Source organism: Lampris incognitus, chromosome 18, assembly GCF_029633865.1.
Source record: "Lampris incognitus isolate fLamInc1 chromosome 18, fLamInc1.hap2, whole genome shotgun sequence".
NCBI lineage: Eukaryota > Metazoa > Chordata > Actinopteri > Lampriformes > Lampridae > Lampris > Lampris incognitus.
Window position 1 is genome coordinate 16,164,982 of NC_079228.1, and position 15,993 is coordinate 16,180,974.

At 44.3% G+C, this 15,993-nt stretch overlaps 1 protein-coding gene across 1 annotated transcript; it reads right to left on the bottom strand.

Annotated features, from left to right (window-relative positions):
• Positions 1-588: 588 nt before the first annotated feature.
• On the bottom strand, positions 589-15,676 carry klhl7 (kelch-like family member 7). The gene is made up of 12 exons (XM_056298490.1): positions 15,232-15,676; positions 14,826-14,928; positions 14,534-14,627; positions 11,254-11,378; positions 9,917-10,092; positions 9,137-9,311; positions 7,707-7,849; positions 5,932-6,172; positions 5,286-5,487; positions 3,036-3,133; positions 2,592-2,775; positions 589-1,720 (listed from the first exon to the last, which is right to left on the bottom strand). The coding sequence occupies exons 1-12, from the start codon at positions 15,358-15,360 to the stop codon at positions 1,561-1,563; spliced, it is 1,830 nt and encodes a 609-aa protein (XP_056154465.1). The 5' UTR covers positions 15,361-15,676; the 3' UTR covers positions 589-1,560.
• Between the last annotated feature and the right edge of the window lie 317 nt (positions 15,677-15,993).

Consider the following 15,993-nt stretch of genomic DNA (forward strand, 5'->3'; position numbering starts at 1 on the left):
GGAGAAAAAGGGGGGGGGATTTTATATTTATATATATATATATATATATATATATATATATATGGTGATATTTGATTTTGTCCATATTGCCTAGCCCTACCTTAAACTGTCTCTTCATAAGTGAGGACACCTTTTATTCTCTACCACTCTGCGTCTGTCCTCATAAATGCATTGCACTATTTTTAGATCGATCTGCCTCGGTGAGGAGTGAGATCCACCTGCGTTTTTTGTTGGTTAAATTTTGTCTTAACTGTCGCGTAGTCGAATCGTATTGCTGTGTCAAAACAAAAGTAAATGTATACGAATGTGGAATTCTGTTTCCCAGTGCGTGGTCCAAAACCTGTTCTACGAGGGCATTGAGATTTTTGTCATCAAAAAGGTATATACAATTTTGAGTTTAGAGCTGACCAATTTTATTTACCAAATCAACCTCTTGCCTTATTTTAGCATTTCTATGTGGACCATAATGATTTTCTGGCAGCTAATATCTTAATGAGTACCTTTTACAATCTTATGCTGCTTATGGTAACTGGATTGCATTTATACATGCCTCACATTTACACACACACACACACACACACACACACACACACACACACACACACACACACACACACACTCTCTCTCTCTCAGCGGTGTCAACCATGTAAGGTAACAACCAGCTCATCAGGAGCAGTTAGGGGTTAGGTGTCTTGCTCAAGGTCACCTCAAGGATCGAACCGGCAACCCACCAGTTACCAGACAACCTGCCCTATCTCCTGAGCCACTTTCACCCGAATGTGTTTGTGTGTGTCGTCCACTGCTGCTTATGTCATTTTATCCCTGACTGCCTTAATCCATTTGCACTGGTGCTCTGGAATTGTTTACTAATTTGTTTAGTGAAAGAACAAACCAGATCCATTGATATTAATTTTTGTAAATTCTGATACTGGGCAAGTTTTTTTTTTTTTTTTTTTTTTGGGTGAGCTCACACCACAAATGTTGGAATAAAATGTTTATTCATTCATCATAAAATCATGACTTGTTTTCAAGTTGTTTCACCATGGTACAGAAGCATATAGTCATACATTGATTAAAATGTACAGTACTTCACAAAGAACCTAAAAATATGTGTACAACTACTGACGGTCTAGATTTTTTTTTTTTTTAAAGAATTTGCCATTCTTACCATCTTAAAGATTTTCCCAAACCCTCTGGGAATTCAAATGGCAGCTTCCTCGGTTACGTTTTAAACCTAGACTAGGTTCGAGTGGCTCCAAATAAAGTCCACGAGAAATCCAGTCGGGGAACGTTCAACACACTCACTTTGAACCATATAAAAGTAACATAAAAACTGATAAAACTTGTCGGTTGAGAGCTGATCACAGGGTATCGTTAAAAACGCGGGTAACTGACTACCCGATGTGCATGCATAAACACATAAAGGTGCTGTACAGACATGATTCCAAAACTACGTCAAGTCCCCGCTTGTTGAAATCGACTCCACAGTCCACGGTGTTGCTTAACACGGCACATAAATGTAACACCTTAACATACAGCATATGACTTCTCTCATATGTACTATGAAGATGAGGCGGCTGAAGATGCTATAAGTGTATGGGTCTGAGAGTCTATGAGGTCCATGTCCTCGTCTTCATTGGCTCCGCATGTGTCTACTACGCAGATGAGGCAACTGGTGACGGGGAACGCTCGCACCTTGACCTTGCTGCAGGTCACCCACCTGGACACAAAGAGCAAAAACATGAACCAGGGTTCCCGCACGTCCTAGAAAACCTGAATAGTAGACTACTTTTCCAGTCATAGAAAATGCCTGGAAAATGATAAAATTAGTCAAATGTACAGGAAATTTTATTGAGGTCATGGGAAATTAAATTATAAAATAATTGTTTACCCACTGAAATAGCATATTTTTGCCTAATTTCAGCTGAGATTGCATCCTTTTAGTTGCTCAGACTGCATGTCAGTGCTTGAAGTTTGGGGGTGATGATCAGCAGCCAGCTAAAAATCAAACAGTCCAATATAGAGACTTTTGCGGCTTTCAATGACAATGTCGACTAATATGACCCTCTGGGAACAACAGTTGTAATATATATCATAGCTTAAGTCATGGAAAATGACCTTGAAAAGTCCTGGAAAATGAGTTAGAACCCTCATGAACACAGTGTATACTATGAATTACAGAATTGCGTATACACGTAGATACAACTCATGGGTTAAATCCATCAAATGGTAGCCCCGCACAGCCAGCCTAAACCTCGGCAGCTCGTTTTTTCTTTCGCAACAAGATATTGATCTGGAAAGGATCCATGGAGAATTGACTGAGCCTTGCAGCTCGAGACTGGCCCAATCATGGAACTATGGCGAGGGTTTAGATGATGACAACCAATGAACAGCACCGTTTTTGGAAAACCACAACAATGGTGGCGCTGCTCACAGGTGGTCATCATCTAAACCTTCCCTATTTTCCATTGATCAGTCCGGCTTCCAACTGCCAGACTCAATAAATTCTCAATGGGTTCGGATATCAGCATTTTTTCCCCCTTTGATGGACTGAATAAACCTGTTCAAAACCCAGATATTCACATACACACCTGTCAGTATCGGTGTGGTACTCTAGGACATGTCCAAGGCGCCCGACTCCTTGGAACCCTGCCAGAACATAAATGACACCGGCTACTGCGGCGCACTTCACTGTTAAGCCGCGCCACGGCATGGGTGCCGCAGCACGCCACTCGTTGGTCATGATGTCGTAGTATTCTACTGAGTCCAGTCCCCCTACAAGCAAAACACACACACACACACACACACACACACACACACACACACACACACACACACACACACACACACACACACACACACACACACACACACACACAACCGTCTCCTGATGGCATGGTTCAACTTTTCACCACATTTTATCAGTTTTATCAATACAATAGCTACAAATCTGCTGCTACAACCTGGGACTATAGTGTTTGAGCAGAATGTTGTTCATTTTTTTAATATAGTAGTAGCAGTATTATCAATATTACCCAGGGCTCCCTGTCCTCCTACAGCGTAGATACGATTGTTGACCACAACCAGTCCGTGGTTCTTCCTGGCTTCTTTCATTCCACATAGCTCCCGCCATCTTGGGAGAGAAACAGAGATATAGTGAGATGGGAACAAGGAGGAGACAGAAAAAGATAAAATTGATGACGAATATAATGAAGGAAATGTTCACGCTCAGTGATGAAATCACGCCAACCTGTTTGCAGCTGGAAGGATGGGGGAAGACACTGATCAGCCAAAACATTAAAACCACCTGCCTAATATTGTGTAGGTCCCCCTTGTGCCACCAAAACAGTTCTGACCTGCCAAGGCATGGACTCCAAAAGACCTTTGGAGGTGTCCTCTGCTATCTGGCACCAAGACATTAGCTGCAGATCCTTAAGTCTTGTAAGTGGCGAGGTGGGGCTTCCATGGATCAGACTTTTCCAGCACATCCCATAGATGCTAGATCAGATTGAGATCTGGGGAATTTGGAGGCCAAGGCAACACCATATCATGTTCTTCAAAACATTCCTGAACAATTTTTGCAGTGTGGCAGGGCACATTATCCTGCTGAAAGAGGCCACTGCCATCAAGGAATACAGTTACCATGAAGGAGTGTACTTGGTCTGCAACAACGTTTAGGTAGTTGGCGTGTGTCAAAGTAACATCCACATGAGTGCCAGGACCTAAGATTTCCCTGCAACATTGCCCAGAGCATCACACTGCATCCACCAGCTTGCCTTCTTCCCATAGTGCATCCTGGTGCAATCTCTTCTCCAGGTAAATGACGCACACGCACCCAGCCATTCACTTGTTGTAAAAGAAAACGTGATTCATCAGGCCAGACCACCTTCTTCCATTGCTCCATGGTCCAGTTCTGACACTCACTTGCCCATTGTAGGTGCTTTCAGCAGCAGACATGGGTCAGCATGGGCACTCTGACCGGTCTGTAGCTAGGCAGCCCCATATGCAGCAAGCTACGATAAACTGTATCAGACACCTGTTGATCATAGCCAGCCTTAATTTTTTTTCAGCAATTTTGAGCTACAGTAGCTGTTGTGAGATCGAAAAAAACGGGCTAGCCTTCAATCCCCACGTGCATCAGTGATTCTTGTTCGCCCATGACCCTGTCATCGTTTAACAGGCTGTCCTTCCTTGGACCACTTTTGGTAGGTACTGACCACAGCATACTGGGAACACCCAACAAGACTTGACGTTTTGGAGATGCTCTGACCCAGTTGTCTAGCCATCACAATTTGGCCCTTGTCAAAGTCACACAGGTCCTTATGCTTGCCCATTTTTCCAGTTTCCAACACATCAACTTAAAGCACTGACTGCTTGTTGCTTTATATATATTTATAATCCAGTGAGTCAAGTAAATTCTTTGAGACTACAAGTCTATTTCATGCCATAAGCAATCATCAGCTGTCAATAAAGCTACTCGGGAAAGGACAAAAAAAAGAAAAATGGGAAAGAATTTACTTGACTCACTGGATTATTTTGCTCCTTATTTGTTGAGCACTTCCCCTACCATTGAGTGTTTCTTTTAACAAAGATTATATATAAAGAACAGATTGCTTGTTGCTTTATTTATATATATATATATATGAACTGAACTTGTTGCTTAGCATATCTCACCCCTTGGCAAGTGTCATTTGTAACAACATAATGTTATTCACTTACCTGTCAGTGGTTTTAATGTTTTGGCTGATCGGTGTATTTTTGCAGTTTGCTGAAATTGTGATTGCTTTGTCATTGCGGTTATTGATAAAACAGGGTTTGAAATTAAGGCCAGTAAAAAAAGCCTAACTAAAATCTTAGTTCATACTATAAAAAGGAATCCTTGTCTTCTTACAGTAAATCAGTGGGTACCATTGACACACACTGCAGGTGTGCCAGTGGTAAAAATGTTCCAGTTTTGTTCACCAGAAGGGTGACACATAGGGGCGGAGCTCAGCTCGGAGGTTAAAGAACTGCACTTTTAACTATAAGGTCGCTTCTTTGGACCCTTGGACCTTCTGGGAAAACAAAGCTGGGAAAAGTGATTAAGTCATTCTCTTTCCTCCCTCAAAAACTACTGGTGAGGTGTCCTCTGGCAATGCATCCAACCCCATCAGCGGTAAACTGAAGCAGACTGTGGTTCTGCTGGGTAACTTCTCACTGTGCGACTGAGCGGGACTGTATGAACGTGAAGCACTTGCAAAACTGACTCAGAAAAACGAGTTTGTGTCAATGCGTTTTTGACTTACTGTTGTGTGTTGGGGTCGTAGACCTCACAGTTGTTGAGGACTCTGCCAGACACGTTGTTCCCCACTGTTCCTCCACATACGTAGATGAGGCCATGGGCCTCCACAGATCCATGACTACAGCGGGCCATGAGCATGCTGGACTTCACCTGCCACGACTCTGTCCGGGTGTCATAGCACTCAAAAAGGTCCAAGGCGGAGCTGCCTGCAGACGTACACACACCGTGATTAAATGGTTTCATGTACTTTCCCCTTTGAAATGGCCAGTGAGCAAATCTGTACATATGTTCCGACACAATTTCCTTTTATAAATGTCATAATATTTACAGAATCCATCAGTTAAAGTTATAAAGGATGGTGATAATGGCTGTGCAATTAACTGTCAAACAGGTCACGTCATGTTAAAGACATGTGGTCTGTGATCTACAACTTGTTTGATACTTCCTGGATCAGAAAAAAATGTCTTTTCTAGACTTACTGTGCAATATGTACACTTTATCAGAACTTTCCAGATGTGCATAGGAATATAGTCTTTTTTTTTTATCCATCAAGTCCTACCGATCTATTGACTGACCCCAGTCTACCTGCCAAATATAAAAATACTCTAACTCTTGTCCGGCTTCCCATTTCCCTGCCCTCCCACACTCACCTACTTCTGACCCCCCGGATGTGTAGATCTTTCCCTGGGCAGCACAGGCAGCCAGGCTGTCGCGTGGAGTGGGCGGTCCCAGCTTGGAGTACCAGCTGTCCTTCAGCACATTGTAGCAGTCCATGCGTTTGATGGGGAACAGCTGCGAGCCGCCCAGTATATACACCACGTTGTCCCAGAAGACGGCCGTGGCGTCCCGACGCTTCTCAAATGGGCAGCGAATGTCAGTCCAGCTAGAGTCCTGGTTGTTAGGACAGACAGACAAACCAAAGGTGGGATTTTTTCCCCCCTTTTTCTCTTCAATTGTACCTGTCCAATTACCCCACTCTTCCGAGCCGTCCCGGTCTCTGCTCCACCCCCTCTGCCAATCCGGGGAGGGCTGCAGACTACCACATGCTTCCTCCGATATATGTAGAGTTGCCAGCCGCTTCTTTTCACCTGACTGGGAGGAGTTTTGCCAGAGGGACATAGTACGTGGGAGGATCATACTATTCCCCGGTCCGACCGACCAACCAGAGGAGGTGCTAGTGCAGCGACCAGGACACATACCCATACCTGGCATCCCACCCACAGATACAACCAATTGTGTCTGTAGGGACGCCCAACCAAGCCAGAGGTAACATGGGGATTCGAACTGGCGATCCCCGTGTTGGTAGGCAATGGAATAGACCACTACGCCACCCGGATGCCCTCTAGGTGGGATTTGATTAAACTGAATCGACCAAGTCATTGTTAGCAAAGTTGCTCCAAAACATCACTTATAGTTGTAACCCCTTGCTATTCATTAATGCACCAATTAATTAAAACTAGGGCTGGGACTTTAACGCGTTGATTCGATCATTAATTATAGGAAAAATAACGGCGTTAAAAAAAATTAACGCATTTTATCGCATTTTATTTTTACCCTCCAGTCAACACGGAACGCTTCTCAGTGCACTCGATTCTGGCATACGGATTATACCGATGCACCGAGTGACGTCAGTCAAGCGGAAGGCGGAGTAGGTTAGGCTAACAAGTTGGTATGCTAACAACAGATGTGATGGACGACAAGGATGACACCGCGTTGCTTAGCTCTGTGGATGGGAAATTTACGTTTAAAAACCGGTCGGATGGAAGCCTAGATAAGAGCACTGTTGTGTGCAGACTCTGCAACAAAGAGTTGGCATTCCACCACAGTTATTCAAGACTCCGGTACCACCTACATGCGAAACACGTTGCAGCTAGTACGAACACCGGAGCTAACGCTAACGCTAGTGCTCCTAGTACAACCAAGAGGAGTCGTCAACCGACTCTCCACCAGATGACGGGTTTCAAAGCCAAGATGAGTAAGCCCACGTATGATAAATTAACAAACTCACAGGCGAAATGGATTGCTGTGGACTGTAGAGCACTTTCAGTGGTAGAAGATCAGGGGTTACAAAAAGTACTGTGTTTACAAAACAAACTTGTTTTGAACAAAATAAACAGGATTTTGTTGTTTAAACTTATGTATGTGTCTATTCATTGATTTAGTCATCTACCAAGACCTGTTTGAATTGAAAAATGTTGCTTCTGGTGTCAAATATCGATATGCGATTAAAATGCGATTAATTACAATTAATTACAAAGCCCATAATTAATTCGATTAATTTTTTAAATCAAGTCCCACCACTAATTAAAACACTAAAATTGGATTGCACTATCAAGGTTCACAAAATGAGCACTATTGTGTATCTCAGTATGTTACAAGCCAAGGGTTTGTAAAAACATGCATGCAATGAGTCAGGTGGTCCTACCTTAGGGTTAAAATAGCGACAGGACTGCGGCTGGGAGCCTCCAAACAGAGCGATGCGGAAGTCGTGCTTCTTGCGACGCGGCCGGCTGCTCTCGCCCAGGTCCTCCCGGTCCTCCAGGGACAGCAGGTGGTAGCGCATCCCACCTGGGGCAAAAAGGCAATGCTGTTTGTCTGTGTGCATATTCATATGAAACCTGCAGCCACCGGCAGGCAGCTCTTGTCCTCCATTTGCCCTCGTATCTCTTCAAGCCAGCGCCGCGTGTTAATGCAGAACACACCGGCTCATCACTTACTGGAGCATTTGTTGAACCATTTGGTTTCCCCAACCACATCATTGGTTGTGTTGTGTGTGATTTTAATTTGATGTTGTGGTCTTGATTAAACTGCTTAGAGTCACCAACACTGCGGGGGTTTAGGGGGTTCCATTCCCAGAGGGACCACCCATGCTATAAAAAGGTACAAACGTAATGTTAGTGTAAGCTGCTCTGGATAACGCCATCCCTCAAACCAAATATGTTATGTGCCTTCAGTTCGTTGGATTAAAGACGTTTTTCACCTTGAAATCCGTTGACTAGGATTCACCACAACGACCTGTCAGTGTGTGACCAAACAGGAGTTTGACATATATTCTGAGGTTGTGGAAGGCTTTTCAATATTGGCCGTGTCTATACAGACGGTATTAAAATTGATAGGTGAGTTATGTTGTAAAAAAAAAAAACTTCTTTTCAATCTTTTCACAAATCAGTGAGAACACATCTTGAGTAAATTCAGTACTGGTGTGTGCAACACTGAACATCAATTGCCTGGAAAATAAATACTGAGTTGATTTTCCCAAGGAACACCCATGTAATTTTTACTCTACATGACGATACACAGTAGGTCTGCCTTGCACCATTGGTAATGTAACACATTCTGCTGTTTGGATGTAATGCCCCCCCCCGCTTTTTCTCCACAATTATATCCGGCCAATTATCTCACTGTTTGTCCCGGTCGCTGATCCGGGGAGGGGTGCAGACTACCACATGCCTCCTCCAATACATGTGGAGTCACCAGCCGCTTCTTTTCACCTGACAGTGAGGAGTTTCAGCAGGGCGACGTAGCACATGGGAGGATCACGCTATCCCCACCCCAGTTCCCCATCCTCCCCAGAGGAGGCGCTAGTGCAGCGACCAGGACACATATCCACATCCGGCATCCCACCTGCAGACACGGCCAATTGCGTCTGTTAGGGACACCCGGCCAAGCTGGAGGTAACACGGGGATTCGAACCGCCAATCCCCATGTTGGTAGGCAACGGAATAGACCACCACGCCACCCAGACGCCCGTTTGGATGTAATGTTTGAAGAAAAAAATACTAATTTGCATGTAAAAATCAAATTCAGTTGTGTGCACATGTCTGTATCTTGTTTGCGCTATGACTCTCCACTCACTGATGACCATCTTGAGGCACTGGGGGTTATCCTGAATGAGGGGCTCAGCCTGTACCGTCTTTGACAGGAAGGTTTTGGAGACCAGTGGGAAGCGGACGCAGCCCAGCACTTCCACCATATAGCGCTCTCTGTTACATACGTCGTACTTCAGCCAGCGCACCGCTGCATCGTAAATCTGCACATACACAACATGTGTGTTAATACAGGTTGTTGTGGGTGTGAATTTATCTGAGTTGGCACTCCTGCTTGATGAACAGTGTGATTTTTTTCTTCTTCTGTGTGAGGAATGTACACATTTTATGTGTGTAGAATTTCACAGCTTTCGTATTCGCACTGCTTGACTTAATGTGTGCTTCAGTGTCACTTTTGGGTCAAAGTGTATCTGCAAAAACTTTTCTTTTTTTTTGATTTACAAAATGGTCACTACTTGGCACAGTCAAACGCTGGAAACTGAGATCATCACAGGAAGGAACTAGGAGGTCAGTATACTTTTTGATACTGTCAGCTAACCCAAATCTATAGAATTACTTTATTTGCACATATTAATTAAGCCATTCCTCATTAGGAGATGTTCTTGGAGACAGATTTTGCAATTTTGAGATCTACTGGCATATGTGAACTAATCTCCACAAATGCCTTAAATGTAATTTGATATAATATTCACAGTAACTGCACAAAGAGGTCTTTTTTAATATGAGGTCCCTGCTCTGCTGGGTGTCTTGCATCCCGTGTGTGTGTGTGTGTGTGTGTGTGTGTGTGTGTGTGTGTGTGTGTGCGTACCTGGGCCTCGGCGCGGACAGTGAGTTTGTCCTGGTGCAGAAGGTGTGTGAGCTGTTTGACGTCCAGCTGAAGGAACTCATCCAGCTTGTAGACCTCGGTAAAGTGAATCTGAACAAAGTCCTCTGCTGCTGCCTTCAGCTCCGAACAATCCATACACTCTGCCAGCGCTGAAATACCTACAGGTGAGCAGGGAAAGGACTGATGAGAGGACTGATGATGAGGAAGATAATACACCACCTAGAATCTCTTGGATTTTTTTCTCTCCTTCAGTCTCCTTCGGATACTTTAAACAAATATAACAAAGACTACAACTAGATATCACAGTGAAAGCCTTTAGCACTTAGTGGAGACTGGTAACTCCAAAATGGACGACAGGGTAAACTGTAAAACCAGCATTACCCCAAATCCTCTGCTATTAGGTCCACTCTACTCAAAACTAACTGACTTGTAAATGTATCGTCATGCATGCTCAATAATCCAGGTAAGAAAATCACAGAAAGTTGAATCAGTTCATCTGGACACAAGGTTTACTGAGAGAAACGTTTCACCACCCATCTAAGTGACCTCTTCAATCTCAGCTGACTGCAGGTATCCCCACCCTTATAAACAATACAGTGGCATAACGACCGAAAACAACCATCGGTTTCATATGCAAACTGCCATGACCATCAATCTATACTATTACAGAGGACTGGGGAATAGTTGTAATCACATCATTGTAAAATGGTGACAGATGTACTGTTAGCCCCCCCGCCCCAGTTCATGGATGGTTATTCCCTCTGCAAATAGATGGCCTCTTTGACTCCCAGTTCAAACCAGCGTTCCTCTCTATCAAGATGTGCACATCCTTGAAAGAGTGGCCACTGGCCTGTAGGTGGGTGTAGGCTGCAGAGTCCTGGCCTGACGCGTTAGCTCTTCTGTGTTGTGCCATCCTCTTGGCCAACATCTATTTGGTTTCTCCGATTTACAAGTCATGGAAATCCACCTGGCACTTAACAGCGTACACTCTATTGCTCTGTTTGTGCTGGGGGACCTGATCCTTGGGGTGGACCAATTTCTGGTGTTTCTCTCATTAAATGTTGTGTCCAGATGAACTGATTCACCTTTCTGTGATACTTGTAAAAGGGAAACATTTAAAAAAGATAGTTGCAACCCTCCCCAGATCGGCAGAGGGGGTGGAGCAGTGACTGGGACGGCTCAGAAGAGTGGGGTAATTGTCAAAGTACAATTGGGGAGAAAAATGGGGGGAAAAAAATAGTGACAGCCTCCAACCTCCCCTGGATGTACATGTGAAGATGGCAGAAGATGAACAGTAACTTGATTCCGACACTTCTCACCCAGGCAGTTAGTAGGATCAATCTGTCCTTTGAGGAACTCGACACACATCTTCTTCACTGGCTCGATCTGATACTGGTTGGCTGTATCCAACAGTGACTGGACGTTACTGCTGTTCACTGAAATTCTGACACACACACACACACACAGTACACAGGGGAGGGTTGGTAAAGAGGCCAAAAGAACCATGAGTGCCTAAAGGAAAAGACCCCCCAATGCTTATTTAGTTCGTGTGCATCTGTGTCTTTCAGTACACACAGTAAGAGGACTGCTGGCTGATAAGTTGTCGTAATGAACAACTACTTGATTGAGCTTTTACCTAAAAGAACTGACTGTGCTAATGTCACAGTATACGACCACGGATTTGTAGACTCGCTAGCCTGTTCGCTAACGGGTCTGACCCGTTGTTCGACTGGTTAGCGCAGTCGCACGTGATGCAGGGAACTCGAGTTCAATCCCGCCTGCTCCCTAAATTCGCGCTACATTTGGTGGCAGTGGATACCCACTGGTGCATATACGGTCAGAGGTGTAAGAGGGAGCTGGTATGCAGAAGCTTCCTGAAGGAGGAGAGTAGTGTAACAGTGTACGACCATGGAAGTGTAGACTCACTAGTCTGTTAGCTAATGAGTCCTACCCTTTAGTTGACTGGTTAGCACAGTTGCCCGTGGTGCAGGGAGCTCAGGTTTGATACCGCCTGCTCCCCAAATTCACGCTACACTATGAAAAAGAGGCATGGTATTACAACATTTATTGTGCTTGGTAGTGACAGTGTGTCATGTCTTTTGCAGCAAACTTAGTTTACATCTCAGTGCCGAAGGAAAATACCAGCACTTCCTTCTCAAGGGGACACTACTTTGTATACTGTTATAAATCAAGTATAGGTACTTATAACATGTCTTTATGCATGCTCAATAATCCAGGTAAGAAAATCAAAGAAAGTTGAATCAGTTCATCTGGATATGTTTATTGACAGATACATTTCATCACTCATCTAAGTGACCTCTTCAGTCTAAACTGACTGCAGGTATCACCACCTTTATAAACAATACAGTTGCAGAACGACTGAAAATAATTATCAGTTTCCTATGCAAATTGGGCATGACCATTAATTTGAGTTACAATGGCCATGTCTAGTATTCACAAAGGATTTGGGAATGTTTGCAATCACAGCATTGTAAGATTTCATCTCATCTCATCATCAGCCGCATCTCCGAGGTCAGGTCACGGTGGCCGCAAGCTAAGTAGGGCACTCCAGACATCCCTATCCCCAACAATGCCCTCCAGCTCCTCCTGGGGGATCCCAAGGCATTCCCAAGCCAGATTGGACATGTAATCCCTCCAGCAAGTTCTGGGTCTACGCTGGGGTCTCCTCCCAGTTGGACATGCCTGGAAAACCTCCAAAGGAAGGCGCCCAGGAGGCATCCTAATCAGATGCCCGAACCACCTCAACTGGCTCCTTTCAACGCTAAAGAGCAGTGGCTCTACTCCAAGCTCCCTCCGGTGTCCGAGCTCCTCACCCTATCTCTAAGGCTGAGCCCAGACACCCTACAGAGGAAAATCATTTCAGCCGCTTGTATCTGCGATCTCACCCTTTCGGGTCACTACCCAAAGCTCATGACCATAGGTGAGGGTTGGAACGAAGATTGACTGGTAAATTGAGAGCTTTGCCTCCCAGCTCAGCTCCCTCTTCACCACAACGGTCCGATACAACATCCACATTACTGCTGATGCTGCACCAATCTGCCTGTCAATCTCCTGCTCCATCCTACCCTCACTCATGAACAAGACCCCAAGATACTTGAACTCCTTCACTTGAGGCAAAACTCCTCCCCAACCCGGAGGGAGTAATCCAACATTTTCCAGTAGAGAACCATGGCCTAAGACTTGGAGTTGCTGACTCTCATCCCAGCCATTTCATAGTCAGCTGCAAACCGCCCAAGTGCACGCTGGAGGTCGCGTTTTGATGAAGCCAACAAAACCACATCATCTGCGAAGAGCAGAGGTACAATTCTAAGGTTCTCTAAATCGACACATTGTAAGATTTACAATTATAATTTACAATTTCAATTAGCAGATGCTTTTATCCAAAGCAACGTACATCTGAGAGTTAATACAACACAACCAAAGATCTAGTCAGGGGGTGACAACACAAGTAAGTGCTAAAAAACTAGGTTCAAGTCCGACAGGACTTAGGTGTCAACAGGTAGTGCACAGAGGCAATAAAAGATGAAATGAAAAATGGCAACAGATGTGCTCTTAGCCTCCCCTCGGTTCAGAGATGGTCATTCCCTCTTCACATAGATGGCTCTTGATCCTTGAAGGATCATCCTTTTCAAGGATGAGGATGTGCACATCCTTGATAGGGAGGAGCGCTGGTTTGAACGGGGAGTCAAAGAAGCCATCTATGTGAAGAGAGAATGACCATCACTGAACTGAAGGGGGGAAGGCCTAAGACTACATCTATTGCCATCTTACAATGCTGTGATTGCAACCATTCCTAAATCCTCTGCGACTATTACACATTGCCATTGAAACTCCATTAACGGTCATGGCAATTTGCATATGAAACCAATCGTTGTTTTCGGTCATTATGCCACTGTATTATTGTTTATAAGGGTGGGGTTCCCTGGAGTCAAGTCAGTTGAGACTGAAGAGGTCACTTAGATAAGTGATGAAACGTTTCTCTTGATAAACGTGTCCAGAGGAACTGATCCAACTTTCTGTGATTTTTTTTACCTGGATTATTGAGCATGCATAAAGACTGTTTATATTATTGTGGAGGTGGTTTTGTCAAAATCATGTTCTAAAGTCAGGATTAGAAAATGTCCACAGTAAACAAATATCTTTCATTAAGCCCATTTTGTGAATAAAAATCTAAAAACTGTCTGACAGCTTAAACGCTTATGTATATTATATAGTCATTGGGAGTGACGAAGAAGGACAGGATTAGGAATGATTATATTAGAGGGACAGCTCAGGTTGGATGGTTTTGAGACAAAGCAAGAGAGGAAAGATTGCGATGGCTTGGACATGTGTAGAGGAGAGATGCTGGGTATATTGGGAGAAGGACGCTGAATATGGAGCTGCCAGGGGAGAGGAAAAGAGGAAGGCCAAAGAGGAGGTTTACAGATGTGGTGAGGGAGGACATGCAGGTGGCTGGTGTGACAGAGGAAGATGCAGAGGACAGGAAGAAATGGAAACAGTTGATCCGCTGTGGCGACCCCAAACGGGAGCACCCGAAAGTAGTAGTCATAGTAGTAGTCTAATTAACGTGTCACCTACCGGGCGGTGTAGATAAACTCAATCAACAGCTCAATTATCTCTGGGTCAGCATTTCGTAGCTCCACCTCATGGGATTTTGACTCCATCATACTGGCTAAAATGAAGAAGGAAGGAAGGGTGAGATGGAGGGAAGTGAAAGGGAAGATAAAGTGCATTGCTCATAAATTTTCAGTAGCAGAAGTGGTAATTTTCTTACTATGGTGGCCTGCTAAAGCTAAGGAGCACACTGACACATGATGCAAACGTGATCATTTCCGATTATGTGTTATTATATGTATATGTGCCGACTTACTGGTGAACATGAGGCTGAAAAAGTGGCTAGCAGATGCCAGCACCACTCTGTGGGCAGGGAAGTGTCTGCCCTGGACCACGAGGACCACATCACAGAGAGTAACCTAAGGAAAAGCACACACATCATCAATGAGAAGACAAACATGCACACATATCTAAGAAGCACAATTTTCAGCCTTGAACATGCCATGTCCTTTTTTTGTCACAAGCGTAGACTATCACATACCGTCTCCCAATACACAAAATTCAACCACGCATGTATCACTGTAACCTCACTTATTATTTCTAAAATCCATGTGCTCGTTTTCTTTACTTTTCAATTACTATCACTCTGTCTCTCTCATCACATACACACACACACACACACACACACACACACACACACACACACACACACACACACACACCTGCTTCCTAAAGTTGTTCATGGCTCCCATCAAGCTGGACAGTTGTCTGTCCTCCTCTTTTGTGGCACACTTTCTTTCACTCTTCTTCTTGGAGCCTGATGTCTTCTCTGGAGAAGCCATTCCAGTCATTTCAGTGATATTGCTATAAAAAACAAAAACTCTGTGCCCTCACAGTGTACCGATAGAAACTATCAAATCCGCTGTGGCGACCCCTGTGAAATGGGGAACAAGCCGAAAGAAGAAGATCGCTATACAAAAAAAATCGCGGGCTGTGATTCTCAGCGTACACCCTTTATTTTGATTGAGCCACTGATGTATCGGGACAAGCTAGCAAGTTTGCAAGTCACAAGCAGCTTGAGATTTGTGCGCTAGCAACTGCTGCTTTGCATTCGGTTTCCTCTCAGGAAGGGCGCATAGTGGTAACGCTTTACAACGAGTTAATTGTCAAATCCTGGCAAAGAGAGCAAAAAATGGTTGGCAATACTTTCACGCTTTACTTGGGCTATTATTTTCTGTCTTCTTCTGTGGTCTTTTGTCTTCTTCTGCAATCGCTGTCGGTTTGTGATTATCTATATTTGCCCTCTAGTGGATGGAATCAGGAATCCCGCCTCGAATTCGAAACTGCTCGCGCCTCACAATTGCGGGCCTTTATTCTTCAATACAAAACTTATGACAGGAAATTTTTTGTTTTAAAGACGCTGCGCAAGTACTGTGGTTGTTTTGCCACTGAAAGTCTTCGTGCGACTGCAACACGTCGCATTC

What these genes read in the sequence shown, in the direction of transcription:
- klhl7 (XM_056298490.1), bottom strand. Translation starts at nt 15,360, where the DNA reads ATGACTGGAATGGCTTCTCCAGAGAAGACATCAGGCTCCAAGAAGAAG. An exon ending in TACGACCCCAACACACAACA is followed by an intron (nt 3,134 to 5,285) that starts GTAAGTCAAAAA and finishes TTCTCTCCCAAG; the next exon opens with ATGGCGGGAGCTATGTGGAA. An exon ending in AGGAGGACAGGGAGCCCTGG is followed by an intron (nt 2,776 to 3,035) that starts GTAATATTGATA and finishes TTTTGCTTGTAG; the next exon opens with GGGGACTGGACTCAGTAGAA.